This window comes from Aplosporella prunicola (genome assembly GCF_010093885.1).
Source record: "Aplosporella prunicola CBS 121167 unplaced genomic scaffold K452scaffold_28, whole genome shotgun sequence".
NCBI classification, from domain to species: Eukaryota; Fungi; Ascomycota; class Dothideomycetes; order Botryosphaeriales; family Aplosporellaceae; genus Aplosporella; species Aplosporella prunicola.
Window position 1 is genome coordinate 42393 of NW_022983556.1, and position 15777 is coordinate 58169.

The following is a 15777-nucleotide window of genomic DNA, read 5'->3' on the forward strand; positions in this document are numbered from 1 at the left end:
GCCTGGGGCGGTAGCCACCTTTCTCTTGCGTTCATGCCACATGTTCCTAGATAATCGTGGGCGGGGTGTGCAAATTGTCGCTGAGAGATCTGTTTGGACCCGAGACGTGTCGTGAGCAAGCCACCAATACCTCCGTCAAATGATGGTCGTCACACATCGAGACTCCTGCGCCGTGCTGGGTTATGGCACGATGCTATCAGACCACTTGGAAGCAGCGGCTCGGTCCGAGCGATTGGTAACCTCCTGGCTGTGTAAGCTTGGGCTCGGATGCACTCACATCTTGGGATCAGCTCGGACGGCGTCTCTCCCACCCTGGGGGACAGCGGGAATCGGGAGATCGATAGATTCCCAGGATCTGCAGCCTGTCTGGTCGACTGACGCTCCCGAACCCTGGCGGGGTGGGGGAAGGAGGTGCTTAAGTATACGCCATGCCGAGCAGGCAGAGAACGTGCAAGTTGCGTCTGTCAGGAATCTATAAGGCGTGCCCTCGGTACATATAAGTCCTCGCACACACCTAACGAGAGCTAGCTTACCTGCGCAGAAGAGATCCAGACATGATGGCTTTGGCTAAGCTCGCGCCAAGCAGGACAAAGGCCGACTTCTTCCAGAGACTGGGCTTGTCGGTGGACAATCCGGCCCATAAGGACTTGTACGAGTTGATGAAGGTAAGCCGGTCCCTCGCTCAACAACAACAACAACAGCAGCAGCAGCAGCAGCAGCAGCATTGGGCGTGTTGGTTAACACGTGCACAGGAAGAGGCCGCCGAGGGAAGGCGGCGGACAAGCCAGGACCCTGCCAACTTGGTCCCGCAGTGCCGTTGCGACCCCAAGGTGCAGCCACCTTACTCTTCGAACCAGATAACGGAGACGGCCATGCACCGCGAGGTCCTGGCCGTGTACCACGGCGCTAGCCCCTACACCAAGCCTTACTACGACATGGGCCATTACATGGACGGCCGGAACGAGGACAACTGGATCATCCGATGGCTCATGTGGCACGTGTTCCGCTACCGAGACAACCGTAACCGGCACCGCAACGGTGAAGCCATTTCGTCCACGAGGTCAGGGAGACAGGCCGACGGCCAAGAAGCTGTGTCCGATCAGTCTGACGGCCATTTTGAGAGGCGCAACACCGCCGGTGGAACGTTGGGAGGTACGTACCCGAAAATATGCAGTCAGCTTTTTTGGTGGCTGAAAAAGACGGACCCATAATAACACGTTCGACAGCGCGCTACGACCCCGTCCGGGACCTCTGATCCGGCCAGCGGATAACCGGACAACATTATGTGGCAACAAATTCTGAGTTGGCGACAAATTTTCGGTGGCGGCATATCTTCATTGGCGACATGTTCTGAGTTTGCGACAACATCCTTCGTTGGCGGCGGGCTGAGGCATGGCCGCTCCTCTGTTGCCAGCAGCATAACTTACGCCCGTTCGCGCAAGAGATGGTATACCTGGCGTTTGGAGTTGAGGGCAGTGCACAGACAGCTGGTCCCGCCGTGTCGCCGCGCCGCCGCGCCGCCGCAGCTGGCTGTCGTCTCACGCCATTGTGTCTCTTTGTTTTCCTTTCTTCGCTTCTGCTCTTCTCCTTTCTAGACCGTCCTTGAATAGTCTGTCGTAGCACGCCCATGCTGGCAGGGGCGCCCAAACAATCCAGAAAAGTTCCCCTCTTGTTCTCCGTTGCTCTTTCAGATATCGCCATGATCTTGGAGGTTTGTTCCGTGCAGACACGGTGTCTTGGCAGTCCATCAGGACTCGGCGGTTCGACCGGCTAGCTCAGGAAAAGGCTCCTCGCAGCTCAACGGAATGGCTCGGCTTCTGGAAGGTGTTGATGAGCGGATGCTGCAGACGAGAGGACGAGGTGACGAGCAAAGAAAAGTAGACGATTTTGTCATGGTGCCGGGCCGGGCCGGAGCAAGCAGCGCTCGGCGTCGATCTTTAGGACACTTCTAACTCGGTGGAGATCTGAGAGCCACGAATCAAGGGGTGGCGAGAAGCTTGGTTTTGCTCGGGAGGTGAAAGTAAGGTTGGGCTCGACAGAGACTAGCGGCGACGAAGGCGCGACTATTTGGTCGAGATGGGAAAAAAGAAGACGACATCCCATGCCATGTCAGCCGTGAATATCCGATCCACATCTGTTTTGCTGCGGGTTTGCTGGCTGGGGACTCGGCGAGTGATGTCAAGATGGGCCCGGAGCTCGGGCAGAAGCAAAAATGCTAGTCTCCTTCGCACGCCTCCAGCCTCCGCCGCCGATTCGCGCGGCTTGCGTACAGGCCTGATCAGCGAATGCCAGCCCTTGTGGCGCTTGCACTGGTCGATCGGTGCTCACACTCCACAAGCCTCAACGTCCAACCAGTGATTCGGCGTCAAATGGCAAGGCGGAATCCTCTGCTGAGCGCACGGCATGAATCCGCCCGGGTCTACCTGACTCCTGGAGCTTCCGTCCAGAGATAGATAGCCCTCTACTCTTCCCGCCCCGAGCCCCGACCTCTGACCGTGGTACTCCTATTCCAGCTATACCTTGCCGCTCCCGCTTGTTCCCGTTGTCTATTAACGCGTCTCTTCACGCGCCTCTCGAAAAACGCCCTCCTGCTCCACACAGCCTCCCGTCGTACAACTGAGCAGGGGCGCCACGCGAAATGGAAAGAGGCCCACCGGCCACCGGCGTCGAGCCACAAACCGTGTCCCAGGCCGCCCGAACCGGCACAGCGTCCGTTTCACCAATCCCCCGGCCGGCAACCCGTTCCGGCGCGCGAAAAGAAAAAATAAAAATAAAAAAAAGGAAGGATTCGTCCCTGAGCTGCAGTCGGAACGGAGGATCATCTCATCAATGTCAGACGACCTTCCGCCCTACGCCTTCCCAATGGGCTCGCCTCTTCCACGCCCCGAGCGTCGCCCTAACCTCTTTAGGTAATTCGACGGACATACCGTCCGCTTTACGCCCGAGGTCGTCTATACCTAGTCTTTGGTTCTCGCGCCGTGAATATCTCCGTCTTTCTATAAGGCTGTGCCGGCGCCAGTTCCCGTCCCGTTCGCTCTGCAACTACTTAAAACGGTACTTCAATCCATCGACCTCCCATCCCAAGACCGCGATCTTGACTTCCACAGAACGCTTGCCCACCTGCCCCACCTCCCCGCAGCTCCCTGCCGCCCACTGCCCCACTCATGGACTACTTACGCCATCGCTCTACGCCGCTACTGGCGTCCGGACCCACAGCTTAGATGGTCCTTTATGCTCTAACATCGTTCTCCCATATTCAATTTCACCGCTCAGCGCATCTGGCTAATCAGTACCCAATCGAGGTCCGCGCGACACACTCTGATAGGACCGGTTCGCTGAACGGTGAAATTCTGATATAGGTGAGGAACGTAAGAGCCACTATTGTACGGATCCGTACTTAAGACCGACAGTAGATTCATAAACCTCTTCCTCGCGAACAAGTCAATTTCAAGCAAAAAAATTCAGTTACTAACCACCAATCACCCATCAACCAATCCACATACTCTAAAAACCCAAGCCCAGCGGGAACTACCTACCCTCCATCCCCCAACTGCGACCATCCAGAGCGCGCTCAACCGCAGACCCACCAGCCCGTCGCAGCAACCCAGAAACAACAACCAAGTCCTCGCGCGTAGATGGAACCCAAACGCAAAGACGCAACTATCAGGTGTCGCGACGATCTTAAGCGCGACCTTAGCGCTTGTGACAGGGGTCGTCTGGGGGTGCTGCGCCTGATGTCCAAGAGACGTGGAGCCGGTTGGGCGTGATGGCGAGGTGGCCGGGTTGCGCCAAACGCGAGGCCGAGACTGCGAGCGCCATGCGGTGAGGTAGATGGTGGTGTTGGCGTGCGTAGTGGTGGCTTGTGAATCCTGGTCTCTGGAAACTGCCGGACGCTGACTCCCCGTGTGATGGTGATGATCAGCGGAGCTTAGCAGCTGCAGACCTGGCATTGATTGGTGGGGTGCTGCTGCGTTTGTACTCCATAGCTGACGAGCCACGATATAACAGAATACAATATCTACTCTACAACCACGCCCTAGCTCTACTCACCCTTCCGAAACAAATCCCTCCAGAATTCCTTGAATCCGTACTGCGGTCTCACCTCATCATACACCTTGACCTCAGGCCCACTCAGCCTCTCCATGACACCCCCCTTCCGCACATTCCCTTTTCCTCCCAATGTCCTTGCCGGTGCCCGCGTTGCCCGGTTCTGTATCTCCTCCGCCACCTGTGGTGCCACGTCCGCAAACGCGGCCCGCAGCTCCCGCTCTAGAGAGAAATACGGCTTCTTTGCCAGGTCCGGCGCCATGAGATTGTACGAGCGCGTCAGGTTATTGAGCTCCTTTACCGCGAGCGTCAGGTACGAGTGCTCCGCGGCCTCCCAGTCCGCGTCGCGGAAGGGGTGGTCTGCCGCTGGGATCGCTGCTGGCGTGGGCCCGGGCGTGCTGTTGGTGGTGGTCTCCAGCGCCGTGATGGTGGTGACTTCGATGGCCTGCGCGTCCGTAGGTGCGGCGCCTACGTCGGACGTGGCCGTGACGGTGACTTCCTCGGGCTCGTCCGGGTCGGGAACTGGCGACGCTTTGAGCTCGCCCGACAGCGTGATCTGACTCAGATGCCCTTCGTCGTTGACGGCGTTGAGCGTTTCCTGCTTTGGCGCCTTGGGGTTGAATATTTTCTCCGCTGCGGCGTACGCCTGCGCACGCCGGATCTGCGCATCCAGCGTCCCTCCCTTGCTCGCAATCATGCGCGCCGCGTGTCTGCGCCAGTCATTCCGCAGCCTTGAACGGAATCGGCTGGCATTGCCCACCAGTTCCTGCTGCTTCTCGATCCATGGCGGCACGATCTCTTGTTTCTGAATAATTTTGTTCATAAAGTACTCCGTCGTGTCCAGGAACGGGTTCCCCATATTGTAATCGCGCTCGATCTTCTGACCACGCGGGATATTCCTGAACTGCCCCCGTGCAATCGCGTCTTCAATCCGCTCGTTGGCCAACGACTCCAGCGCCCGCACGCTCCACGCCGCTGTGCGCCCATGCGACTGAAACCGCTCCTGCATCTCTCTTCTAAACTTCTCGCGTTCCTCGTCCGTCATGCTCGAATCCCGCAGCGCACTATACACTGACGTCTGATCCCGTGCATTCGCGAGTCTCACACCCTTCGAAGCCGCCGCTCCAGGGGCAGGGCGTCCAGTATCTACCTTTTTCGGCGTCGGTACACCCGGTACCCGCGGCTTTGTCCTCATCGGCTTCACCATCGAATCGTTCAGCATGCGCAAACTCGCGTCCTCGACGCTCTCCTCGCCCGTCCAGTGCTGCGCCCCCGCGAGGTCACGCGTCCCCTTACCCGCGTATGACGGCAGATTCGCCTGTGACAGCTCCCGCGCGTACGTGTTCTTGAAGTCGGCGCCCGCGATGCGTTCTTCAAGCTTTTGCCGCAGCTCCTCGGAGAAGCCGGCTTCTTCGGCGGCCTTTTGCGCGCGGCGACCGCCACTCACGAGGGCGTCCTCGCTGAGCTCTTCCAACCGACGCGACATGGCGCCAACTTCTTTGTCTTTGTCTCCATCGTTGGTGTGGCGGTCGTTCCGCTCGGTCTCGGCGGGGCGGGCGGTCGAGCGGTGCGGTGGCGAGCGAGATAACCAGCGTTTGGTTTGGTAGAATGTCGATTGATATGGCTGCGAAGCTCGCAGACAGCGAAGGCAGACGTAGGACGCAGGCGTTGCTCCAGGCATAAGCAAGAAGTGGCAATGGATGTTGTTGAAGCTCGGAGGCTCGCTTCACAGCTTCATCGATGACGTTCGGAAGATCGCCCCTCGGCTCTCCGCCACGCTGCTTACACATGCGGCAAACTCAATACAGATTCCACTGTCAAACATTGAGGCAGACGTCTTATTCAACCTGCAAGGCACACGCTAATACTACACAATTCACAATTCCATCCAGAGATGACCGCCGCCAACCAGCAGCTGAACGCATGTTTCTAAGCCCCACCCAAACCTCGACTAACAAAGGGAAAAATGTCCGATGCCGATTAATCAAAATGCACACGAAGCATTAAAGTCTCATCGTCTCCGATTTTACTCGCCCTTGAGCTTCTCCTGCGCGATGGTAAAGGCATCGTTCAGCAGATCCTTCTCCTCCTTCTGGTGGGTCGACTTGAGACCCGTGGCAACGGAGGCGCTGGGGTTGCGGCCGGCGTACAGGACGTGCCTGCGGTTGTGGTGCTCGGTCTCGTTGAGCAGAGTCTCAATGCGGGGCTGGGTGAATGACCAGGCACCGGCGTTGAGCGGCTCCTCCTGGCACCAGACAATGTTCTTGGCGTTGGGGTACGAGTCGAGGTTGTCCTTGAGCTGCGCCCACGGGAAGGGGTGGAGCTGCTCCAGACGGGTGATGGCGGTGTTCTTGAGGCCGTTCTCCTGGCGGTGCTTGACCAGGGAGGTGTAGACCTGACCGGTGCAAAGAACGACGCGGTCAATCTCCTCGTTGGGAGCAATCTCGCCATTCTGGTGACCCGGGTCACGGATGAGCGCCTCGAAGTGGGAGTCGCCGGTGAAATCTTCAATGTTGGAGCGGGCCATAGGGTGACGCAGGAGGGACTTGGAGAAGAAGAGGATGAGCGGCTTGCGGAACTGGCGGTTCATCTGGCGACGAAGGATGTGGAACATGTTGGAGGGCTGGGTGAGGTAAGCGACCTGCATGTTGCAGTCCTGGTGCTGGCGCTCGAGCTTGTCGGCGCTGGGGAAGATGCGGGGGTCCTCGTTGCAAAGCTGGAGGTAGCGCTCCATGCGGCCGGAAGAGTGCTCGGGGCCCTGGCCGTCGTAACCGTGGGGCAGCGACATGACGAGACCGCTGCGCTGGAGCCACTTGGTCTCACCGGAGGCGACGAACTGGTCGATGATGCACTGAGCGTTGTTGGCAAAGTCACCGAACTGGGCCTCCCACATGACGAGGGCGTTGGGGGAAGACAGCGAGTAGCCGTACTCGAAGCCGAGACTAATCAATTAGCATTGGAATGGAATTGGAATAGAGGGGGTTTGACTTACACGCCGAACTCGCTCAGGGACGAGTTGGAGATGACAAAGGTACCCTGGTCCTTGCTGAGGTCGGCCAGAGGAGTGTAGGTGCCCTCGTTCTCCTGGTCGTGGACGACTGCGTGGCGCTGGGAGAAGGTACCACGCTCGACGTCCTGACCGGACACACGGACGTGGTGGCCGTCCAAGCACAGAGTACCGAAAGCGAGACCCTCGGCGGTGGCCATGTCGATGTTCTTGCCCTCGGTGACGGTCTTGGAGCGGTTCTGCAAGATACGCTTAAGGTTGCGGTGGACGTTGAAGCCCTCGGGCGGGTTGCCGAGCTTCTCAGCGACCTGCTTCAGGACGCCCTCGTCGACGGCGGTGGGCAGGTGGGGCAGGACTTCGGTGGCAAGCTCCTTGGGCGACTTGAAGCCGTTCCAGGCAGACGTCAGCCACTCCTTGGCGGTGGGCTGGTAGTCCTTGCTGCGTGAGAAGCTCTCCTCGAGCATACCCCAGACCCAGTTCTTGTGCTCCTCGATGTCCTCCTTGGTGAAGGTGCCCTCCTCGAGCAGCTTGTTGACGTACTTGTTGAGGGACGGCTCGTGCTGGCTGATGCGCTTGTACATGAGGGGCTGGGTGAAGAAGGGCTGGTCCGTCTCGTTGTGGCCCTGCTTGCGGTAGCAGACCATGTCGATGACGACGTCCTTCTTGAACTGCGCGCGGTAGTCGGCGGCCATCTGGCAGACGAAGTTGAAGGCCTCGACGTCATCACCGTTGACGTGGAAGACGGGGGCGTCAATGGCCTTGGCAAGGTCGGAGCAGTAGGGGGTCGAACGCGCGAAACGGGGGTCGGTCGTGAAACCAATCTGGTTGTTGACGATGATGTGGATGGTACCACCGGTGTGGTACTTGGGCAGGGCGTGGAAGCCCATGGTCTCGTAGACGACACCCTGGCCAGCGAAGGCGGCGTCACCGTGGAGAAGAACACCCATGGCCGTCTTGGCCTCCTGCTCATCGTTGTTGTAGTGCAGAATGGCGCGCGTCTTACCAAGGACGACGGGGTCCTCGGCCTCCAAATGCGACGGGTTGGCGACGAGCGAAAGCTGCACGCGCTTGCCCGAGGGCGTGGGACGCTCAAAGTTCATACCCAAGTGGTATTTGACGTCACCGGAGCCCTCGTCCGAGGGGTCAGCGGTGCCGGCAAACTCGGAGAAGATGGACTCGTTGGGCTTGCGGACGACGTTGCTGAGCACGTTAAGACGACCACGGTGGGGCATACCGATGACAATGTCCTTGACGCCGTAATCGACACTGCGGTCGATGAGCGCCTTCATGCCGGGAATCAAACTCTCGCCACCCTCGAGACCGAATCGCTTGTCATTGGGGTATTTGGTGGCCAGGAACGACTCGAAGCTGGAGCCCCAGATGAGGCGGTCGAGGATGCGGCGCTTCTCATCGACGGAGTACTTGTAGGGTTGGGGGACCTCGATGCGCTGACGCAGCCAGTCGCACTGCTCCCTGTCGGGAATGTGGATGTACTCGACACCGTAGGAGCCGCAGTACATCTTCTCGCAGGCGGCAATGATCTCGCGCAGCGTCATCTTCTCGCGCTCGGCCGTCTTGAAGCGGGGCAAGATACCGGGACCGAGGGTGAACTCCTGGTCGAGGTCCTTTTCGGTGAAGCCGTAGTGGTCGAGCTCCAGCTCCTTGGGCCGGCTGTATCCAAACTGTTCCGCCTCGGTCCGGATGCCCAGAGGGTCAATCTTGGCCTTGTGGTGGCCGCGGGCCTGGTACGCGCGCACAAGCAGCTGAACCTTGAGATGGTTCATGACCTCGCCACCCTCGCTGGCGGAAAGGCCCTGGCCGGGCGTGGTGAAGGCGGGCAGGCCGCCGAGGGGCGCGACAATGGTCGGGGGCGGCTGGAAGGCCTGCGAGACGGGCATGTCGCCCGACTCCATGTTCTTGAAGTAGACCTGCCATGAGACGTGGACGCTCGAGGGGTCGCGCTTCCACTGCATGTACATCTCATCGACATAGTTGGCCGTGTTGCCCTGGAGGAAGGAGTCATTGGGGTCCTGCGAGTGTTAGTGAGGGCTAGGAGGCGCGGGGTCGGGATACGCACCACGCCCTTGCTCGTGTCCTCGGCGGAGATGGCATAGCTCCTGGCGTGCAGCTTGGAGGTGGTGACGGCGAGCGCTCTGCGTTTTGAGGCGAGGGAGGCGCTGGCGGTGGAAAAGGATGAACGCGCAGCACAGCTGCTGCCGGAGGCCAGGCGGCTGCCACTTTGTCTGAGGGCGGTGCGCAGCATGATGAAAGTGCTAACGCGGATTAACAATTCATCAAAGGGAGATGGAGGGGAACCTCGAGGCGAGCGAGGGATGAGAGTTGGGAGGTGAGGCGGAGTACAGTGAGCCAGGTACAAGTTTACAAAAGAGCCAAGAAAGCATTCGCTCATACGCCAGATGCACCCGGCCACCTGCCCTGTCAGCGCCGACGGTCATTGGTCGGCTTCGCTCGGATTTTCCCTCCGCCGCCGCCTCCGTGCAATAATGCCGCAGGCACTTCTGCTGCAACCTTTTCTGCTTCGTTTTCTTTCTCATTCCTCGTCTTGCTGTCCGTCGCGCCGCAGTCATGCCGAGCTTCTCGTTGGCTATCGCGCTTGTCGTCGGCTTTCGGTTATTCCCCCTGTCACGGTTCCGATGGCCCTGATGCCTCTACAAACTTCACCGGTCTCCACGGGCCACCTGCATGTGCTGTACCGAATAGGGGGAGCTGATGCCGTGGACGAATGGAGCCTATTGCTATTTAGCCAGTGGCAAGGTGGCTACATACGCCGTGGCGTCCTAGTGCCGCATCCCCAGATCACTCGTTTCGACTCTCGGCACGACCCGGCTCGATCATCAACTGTGCTTCGTTCAAAAATGTTTATTTGTGAGGATGGTGGCTGTGGTCAGGGGATGCAGTGAGCACAGGACGAGTCGCGTGTCCATCAAGGTCATTTGACATACTCAATGTCTGTCACACGGGATGACAGGGGTAAAAATGGAATATTTTTGGTTGCAAAAGCAAAATTACTAACCAGCACTAACGTTATGCCCAGATCGATTTGCGGTGGTTGAATGAATAATATGTTGATGAACGTGGTCGAGTAGGTCTATAGGTCTATACTAAGTTTAACCACAGACCAGCGCCTATAAGCTATAGGCGAATACATCGTATGATGGGCTGAGCTATCGAGTCGCATGCAACTGCACACCAGATATAACTAAAAGATATACAGAATGATTATAAAAACAAAAATAAAAGAGAAGGGTATCTGGTAGACAGTTGTCAGCGACATGGACCGTTTTACGTCAGACCCAGCGCCTCCCATCCGAGAAATTCACCTTCATCGAAAAGCATCGATATCTACGATCGACTCTTCTGTTACCCATCGGCCTGAAGTCTTCGTGCCTGATGGAAGAGATGGGCATCAACCAGGAAGATTGTGCTTGCTGACGCTCTCTGTTTGATGCCTGTGGACTCATTGCCGAGCTGGTTGAGAGTGGCCTTACTATTGATAAAGTTTACGAAATCGCCAAGAAGACAAAAGACATCCTGGTCGCGATGATGTCTGATATTCTTGGCAAACCTCTAATACAGTCAAGGATGTCACGATACAACAACAGTTGATCAGATATCTAACGTCCGTCATCGCGAACCGAGATCCACCGTATAGCGAGACAGGAGGCGATACAAGCAGCCCCTACACTAGAGTACTCCTTGCCTAGCTCCCAGCCCGAGTCCTAGGTATAGGTGAAAAGCTCTTAGAGCACGCACAGACTCTACACACCTTTAACTGGATCTCTTCTTCTACTCCGTACACTTATCACCATCTCGCTTCACGGTGGCGGACGTTACAACACCTCCTGTTTTGGTTTGATGGGTACTCGCCTACGACAACAACTACACATCATTATTGAAATAAAATCAGCAACCATGGAACCACGCAAAAATTACCTGTTGCCCCTTTTGGCAAAACATTCGCTGAGGCACGGCTTGGTCAGCCGTGCGATGTCCAAAGAGAGGATTTAAAAGACCAAGGTTGACAAATTCAAGGGCTTGGTCAAGGCATGGAAATGACTAGTGCGACCAGCGATACAGTGCTGAGAAGCTCACTGGTGTCCACGCCAACCAAGTTCAGATGGTTCTTGGTAAAAGGGGGCTATCTCCAATAGAATGTTCTGTTCAGGCATTGCCGAGCTGGTGGAGAGTGGCCTTACTATTGACGCTAATGTCTTCGTATTGAATAGTGACTCAAATATTTTCTAACCACTATAGTACTCCTTCCTCAACCATTGTCCTAGTTGCCATCATCGTGGATGTTCTAAACATCTTCAAGGCCGTCATCGTCAGAAGACGATTCATCGGGATTGGGGTCCATGAAACCCGAATCAATATCGCCGCTAAGCTGTTCGTTGGTGAAGGAGTCGGAAGTAGCTAGTATCCAAATGGTTAGTATGCAAGTGGTCAGAACAATAAAGGCTTATAGAGCTGCAATACTTACCAGGTGAGAGTCCCTTGGAAATCAAATATTCCTCGACCTTGCCATCAGTGCGGCGTTTAACGCGCATGAGCCGCTTCCCACGCGTATTCCTTGCGCTTGGAGGCTAGATTCTTCGGGACTTCCGGCGGGTTGGTGCTCTTGTTACTAGCGTGGGCGGTGCCAATGCCAGGAGACGGCGAGGTAGTGTCCCTGCTTCTAGTAAGAGCGATAATAAGGCCAATAGGCAGCGAGTTGGTGCTCTTGTTTCTAGCATGCGCGCCTATGCGAGGAGACGGCGATTTGGTGCTCCTGGCTCTCGCATAAGCGGAGCCTACGCCCGGGGACAGCGAGAGACTCCGAATGCGAGTGAGTGTATCTATGGTCTCCTTGGATGGGGTCAAGCGCAGCTCTTCTGTCGGCGGCGCGTCTGCTTTCTCAGGACTGTGCCTCTTGGGGGGACTCTCCAGCAGCTGCGTCGCAGGGCGCTTGGAGCTGCGTGGTGTAGAAGGCATGCTTGGTTGACTTAAGTTTGAACGTACTGGGTGGAAACTGAAGCAGAAGTGGTGCTATGTAGTGCAGGAATTTTATTTTCGTGGTAAAGGCCACCTATGCTGCGAGTTGTGACCAGACCTAGGTAGGTACTAAGTTTTGGTCACGCATGACGTACTATTACCTAGCTTATCACCCAAGACTTATCTAGACATTTGGCATGTCCAAAGAACACCAAACGGGCCTGTTTCACATACATTCTACTAACTCCTATGCACATCAGTCAGCATGTCCACGCCAGAAGAGACACTCGGCATAGCCGGCAGCGTTTATGCTGATAAATGGAAAAGCTCCATTCACACCACTCTCACTGTACTTAAGACGCTCCTACAGATTAGAGGTCATAAACTGGAAGATATCATCCGGGAGCCAACGCTTCTAGAAAGCAACCGTGCCCAAGTCAAAGAGGCAATCAAGGAAGCATGCGACAACAAGGACGTTGTCCTAGACGCTCTCATGCCAGATTCATTTTCTGGTACCTGCACAGCCTTCGCTATATCTATGAAAAATGCCCTTGAATCTCAGTTCGGCATGACTGGGCTTAAGATAGGACATAGCAAGCGCGGTCATCGCGCCCTATTCCACCCTGACGGATTAGTGGTGGATTCGTCAGCCAATGCTGCATTTCTGCTAGACAAGGGAAATCCAATCCATGAGACTCCTTCGTGGAGCTGGAGACTTGAGGAGAGCATTCTCCAGCATCGGGTAATCGTCTATTATGCAGTCTAGCAGTTAATGGCTAACAATGTGAAACTAGCACAATTCCGATAAGGGCCCCAAGTGGTCCTCTATCAGACCCGTAGGGGGTGTCTACGAGACACTTAGACACTGCTTATTGCAGTTCATCAACCAAAAGAACTGTCATCTTAATCCGCAAGGTCAAGGACAGTGCTGAGAATCCACTCGGGTTTTCCCAAAGAATCACCTGGGATCACAAACAGCACACCCTCTCCTTTGAAGAATGGAGCAAAATTCCTGATAGAAAAGCGTTAGTGATGAGATTTGGGGCTGGCGACCAAGAAGACGATGACGCGGCCAAAACATGGGTCTTCAAGTTCATGAACCAAGATGATGGGACTGGACGCACTTACCAACAGAGATTGGAGGATGCCGGTGTCCTCGAAATTGTTAGCGACATCATTGAGATTAGCACTAATGTTTACGGGCTCTCTTCATACAGTGACTCTTGAAGAAGCTACACGAAAGGTTTTGCCCGGTAATCACATAGTCATAGCAGCAGCAGTAGTATTTTGAGAGCGGCTTCTGTCGAATGTGGTGTAGAACAAAACAGGATATTCTTCAAAAAGCAGTTCCCACCAAAGTGACATACCATAGCACAAGCGCCATTCAACTTCTAATTTCAACTACATCATGTCATTGACCAACTTAATGTCTCATTCGACCGGCTGGGGTTTGAATTTGATGTACTGGATCGCAATGCTGATTGAACAACGGTATCTACCTAGTGGTCTCTTATAGACCTCTAAATGGGTTGCTAGGTACCTGTTTGCTTGTTTGCTTGTTTGTTTCTTTGTACGCAGCCTGGTTTTTAACTCGCGGACGCGACACTGGACTAACAATCTGGTCTTCTCGGAGATGTCCACACAACTCCTCCACACAAAAATAAAAACAAAAAATCTCAAACCCCAAACCCCCGCACACCTTCCCCTGCCACAAGCAGGCAGAAACGAATTCTGAAACCCTCACTCCGCGGTACGCCACGCCGCCCCCGCCGTAAGCAACCGGATCCGCTTAATCAGGAATACGAGATAGATCCCCGATCTGATAACCCTAACGCAAAGCTTATATCGACGGCTTCTGCGTTCCCACATCATACACATCTAGAGCTAAAGTCCTACATTTGCCTCTGAACGCGTGGATCGCTAAGAGGGTACTACTGAAGAAATGTGTATATATTCAACCTCAATTTTACATTTAGCCTAAACAGACCACCACGCAGAAGCCAGTGCCCCAATCACTCTTCACAAACACTTAAACACAAAACACTTAAAAGATCCGAATACACGAGATATTTGAAATTTCCATTCCTACACGATGCGCCACCCGCAAGCGCGCGCGCATCGCACTACAAAGAAACGAAAGCAATGAAACACAGCAGTAGGTAAGTCTCCAATCAATCCATCTTGTCGAGCCAAGGAAGTCCTTCCTTCATAACCACATCACCCCCCGTGCATTGTCAAAAGTACTGTAATGCTTTGCGAATTTACTGGCCGAAGCCACCGAGGCCACCGAAGCCACCAGCCGCGGGAGTGGGGAAGCTGCCGCCAGCGCCGGAAGGAAGACCAGTGAAGTCACCACCAGCGGGAGGAGTAGGGATAGCGCCAGAAGGGAAGGCACCGCCAGCGGGAGGAGTGGGGATAGCGCCACTAGGGAAAGCACCGCTGGGGAAGGCACCACCGGAAGGAGGAGTGGGGATAGCACCGGCAAGGCCGGAAGGCAGGTCACCGAGCTGACGCTTGTGGGCATCGCTGCCGATCTCCTTGGCCGCGCCAGCCGCAGCAGTAGCAACAGCGGCAGCGCCGCTGGCCTGGTCACCAGCGAAACCGGCGGGCAGGTCGGTGGGGAGGGCGGGGAAAGAGAACGAGCCGGAGGGGGTAGGGAAGCTACCGCCAGCACCACCGGGGCCGCCAGCACCAGGGGTGGGGAAAGCACCGCCAGCGCCGGGAGTCTGCTGGCCACCGAAGCCGCCAGGACCGCCGAAGCCGCCAGCGCCAGGGGTGGGGAAAGCACCGCCAGCACCGGGAGTAGGGAAGCTACCACCAGCACCGCCGGGGCCCTCAGCGCCGGGAGTAGGGAAAGCGCCACCAGCACCGGGAGTCTGCTGGCCACCGAAGCCGCCGAAGCCACCAGCACCGCCGGGACCCTCAGCGCCGGGAGTAGGGAAAGCGCCGCCGGCGCCGGGAGTCTGCTGGCCACCGAAACCGCCGGCAGGGGGGGTAGGGAAGCTACCCTCAGCACCGCCGAAGCCGGAGGGGGCAGCGCCAGAGGGAGCAGCGCCGGAGGCCTCCTGGCGCTTCTGCTTGGTATCGGCAGAGGGGGCACCAGTGGGGGCAGCGCCGCCGGCCTCGCCGCCAGGGAAGCCACCAGAGGGCGTAGGGAAGTTGGTGGGGAAGCCGCTCACATCACCGCCGGGGAAGCCACCGGCAGGGGGCGTGGGGAAGCTACCCTCAGCGCCGGGGGTGAAGGCACCGCCGGGGCCGCCGAAGCCGCCAGCCGGGGGAGTAGGGAAGCTACCCTCAGCGCCGGGGGTGAAAGCACCACCGAAGCCGCCAGGGCCGCCGGCCGCAGGAGTAGGGAAGCTGCCGCCAGCACCACCAGTAGGGAAAGCAGTGGGCAGGCCGGTAGGGACGGAGAGGGCCTGCGAAGGGGCAGAGACGGGAGCCGCAGCAGCGAGGGCAGCGCAGAGGGCCGCGGAGCGAAGGAACATGGCCATTTTTGAGGTTGGAGAGAGGGATTGGATATGGAGACGTCGAGTCTTGTTGATGCAAAAGCGAAAGCGAAGAGAAGGACTGTACACGCAGGGCTACCGGAGCCTGGCTGCTGCTGGTTTTGTAGAAGGAGAGAGAGGGAAGACGATCTGCTGTGGATGGAGAGGAAAGAAAGTCGGTGACTACTCTTTGCTCTTTATAGCTCTGTTCAATTGTGATGAGTCGATCTCGATTCGCACTCCTCC

The 15777-nt window shown here is 56.8% G+C and overlaps 8 protein-coding genes across 8 annotated transcripts; 3 read left to right on the forward strand and 5 right to left on the reverse strand.

The window, feature by feature from the left end:
• The first annotated feature begins 613 nt into the window (after positions 1–613).
• Positions 614–1641, forward strand: K452DRAFT_291386 (uncharacterized protein). The gene is made up of 3 exons (XM_033541167.1): positions 614–665; positions 753–1152; positions 1227–1641. The coding sequence occupies exons 1-3, from the start codon at positions 660–662 to the stop codon at positions 1253–1255; spliced, it is 435 nt and encodes a 144-aa protein (XP_033393288.1). The 5' UTR covers positions 614–659; the 3' UTR covers positions 1256–1641.
• A 909-nt stretch (positions 1642–2550) lies between these two features.
• K452DRAFT_291389 (uncharacterized protein) lies at positions 2551–3432 on the forward strand. The gene has a single exon (XM_033541168.1). The coding sequence runs from the start codon at positions 2639–2641 to the stop codon at positions 3284–3286; it is 648 nt and encodes a 215-aa protein (XP_033393289.1). The 5' UTR covers positions 2551–2638; the 3' UTR covers positions 3287–3432.
• K452DRAFT_291390 (uncharacterized protein) lies at positions 3313–3952 on the reverse strand (the record flags this gene model as incomplete). Its single annotated transcript, XM_033541169.1, has 1 exon — positions 3313–3952. A coding segment is annotated over one exon (473 nt), but the record flags the coding sequence as incomplete, so codon positions are not given.
• Positions 3813–5610, reverse strand: K452DRAFT_291391 (uncharacterized protein; the record flags this gene model as incomplete). The annotated part of the gene is made up of 1 exon (XM_033541170.1): positions 3813–5610. A coding segment is annotated over exon 1 (1487 nt), but the record flags the coding sequence as incomplete, so codon positions are not given.
• Positions 5611–6073: 463 nt separating this feature from the next.
• K452DRAFT_235498 (uncharacterized protein) lies at positions 6074–9317 on the reverse strand (the record flags this gene model as incomplete). Its single annotated transcript, XM_033537440.1, has 3 exons — positions 6074–6989; positions 7040–9084; positions 9132–9317. 3 exons carry the CDS (start codon positions 9315–9317, stop codon positions 6074–6076), a joined length of 3147 nt encoding a protein of 1048 aa, XP_033393292.1.
• Positions 9318–11611: 2294 nt separating this feature from the next.
• On the reverse strand, positions 11612–12129 carry K452DRAFT_361752 (uncharacterized protein; the record flags this gene model as incomplete). Its single annotated transcript, XM_033546450.1, has 1 exon — positions 11612–12129. The coding sequence occupies exon 1, from the start codon at positions 12044–12046 to the stop codon at positions 11612–11614; it is 435 nt and encodes a 144-aa protein (XP_033393293.1). The 5' UTR covers positions 12047–12129.
• A 182-nt stretch (positions 12130–12311) lies between these two features.
• K452DRAFT_301776 (uncharacterized protein) lies at positions 12312–13273 on the forward strand (the record flags this gene model as incomplete). Its single annotated transcript, XM_033542498.1, has 3 exons — positions 12312–12788; positions 12841–12866; positions 12925–13273. The coding sequence occupies 3 exons, from the start codon at positions 12312–12314 to the stop codon at positions 13271–13273; spliced, it is 852 nt and encodes a 283-aa protein (XP_033393294.1).
• Positions 13274–14009: 736 nt separating this feature from the next.
• Positions 14010–15639, reverse strand: K452DRAFT_99360 (uncharacterized protein). Its single transcript, XM_033547409.1, has one exon. It carries the CDS (start codon positions 15535–15537, stop codon positions 14308–14310), a length of 1230 nt encoding a protein of 409 aa, XP_033393295.1. The 5' UTR covers positions 15538–15639; the 3' UTR covers positions 14010–14307.
• Positions 15640–15777: the final 138 nt, after the last annotated feature.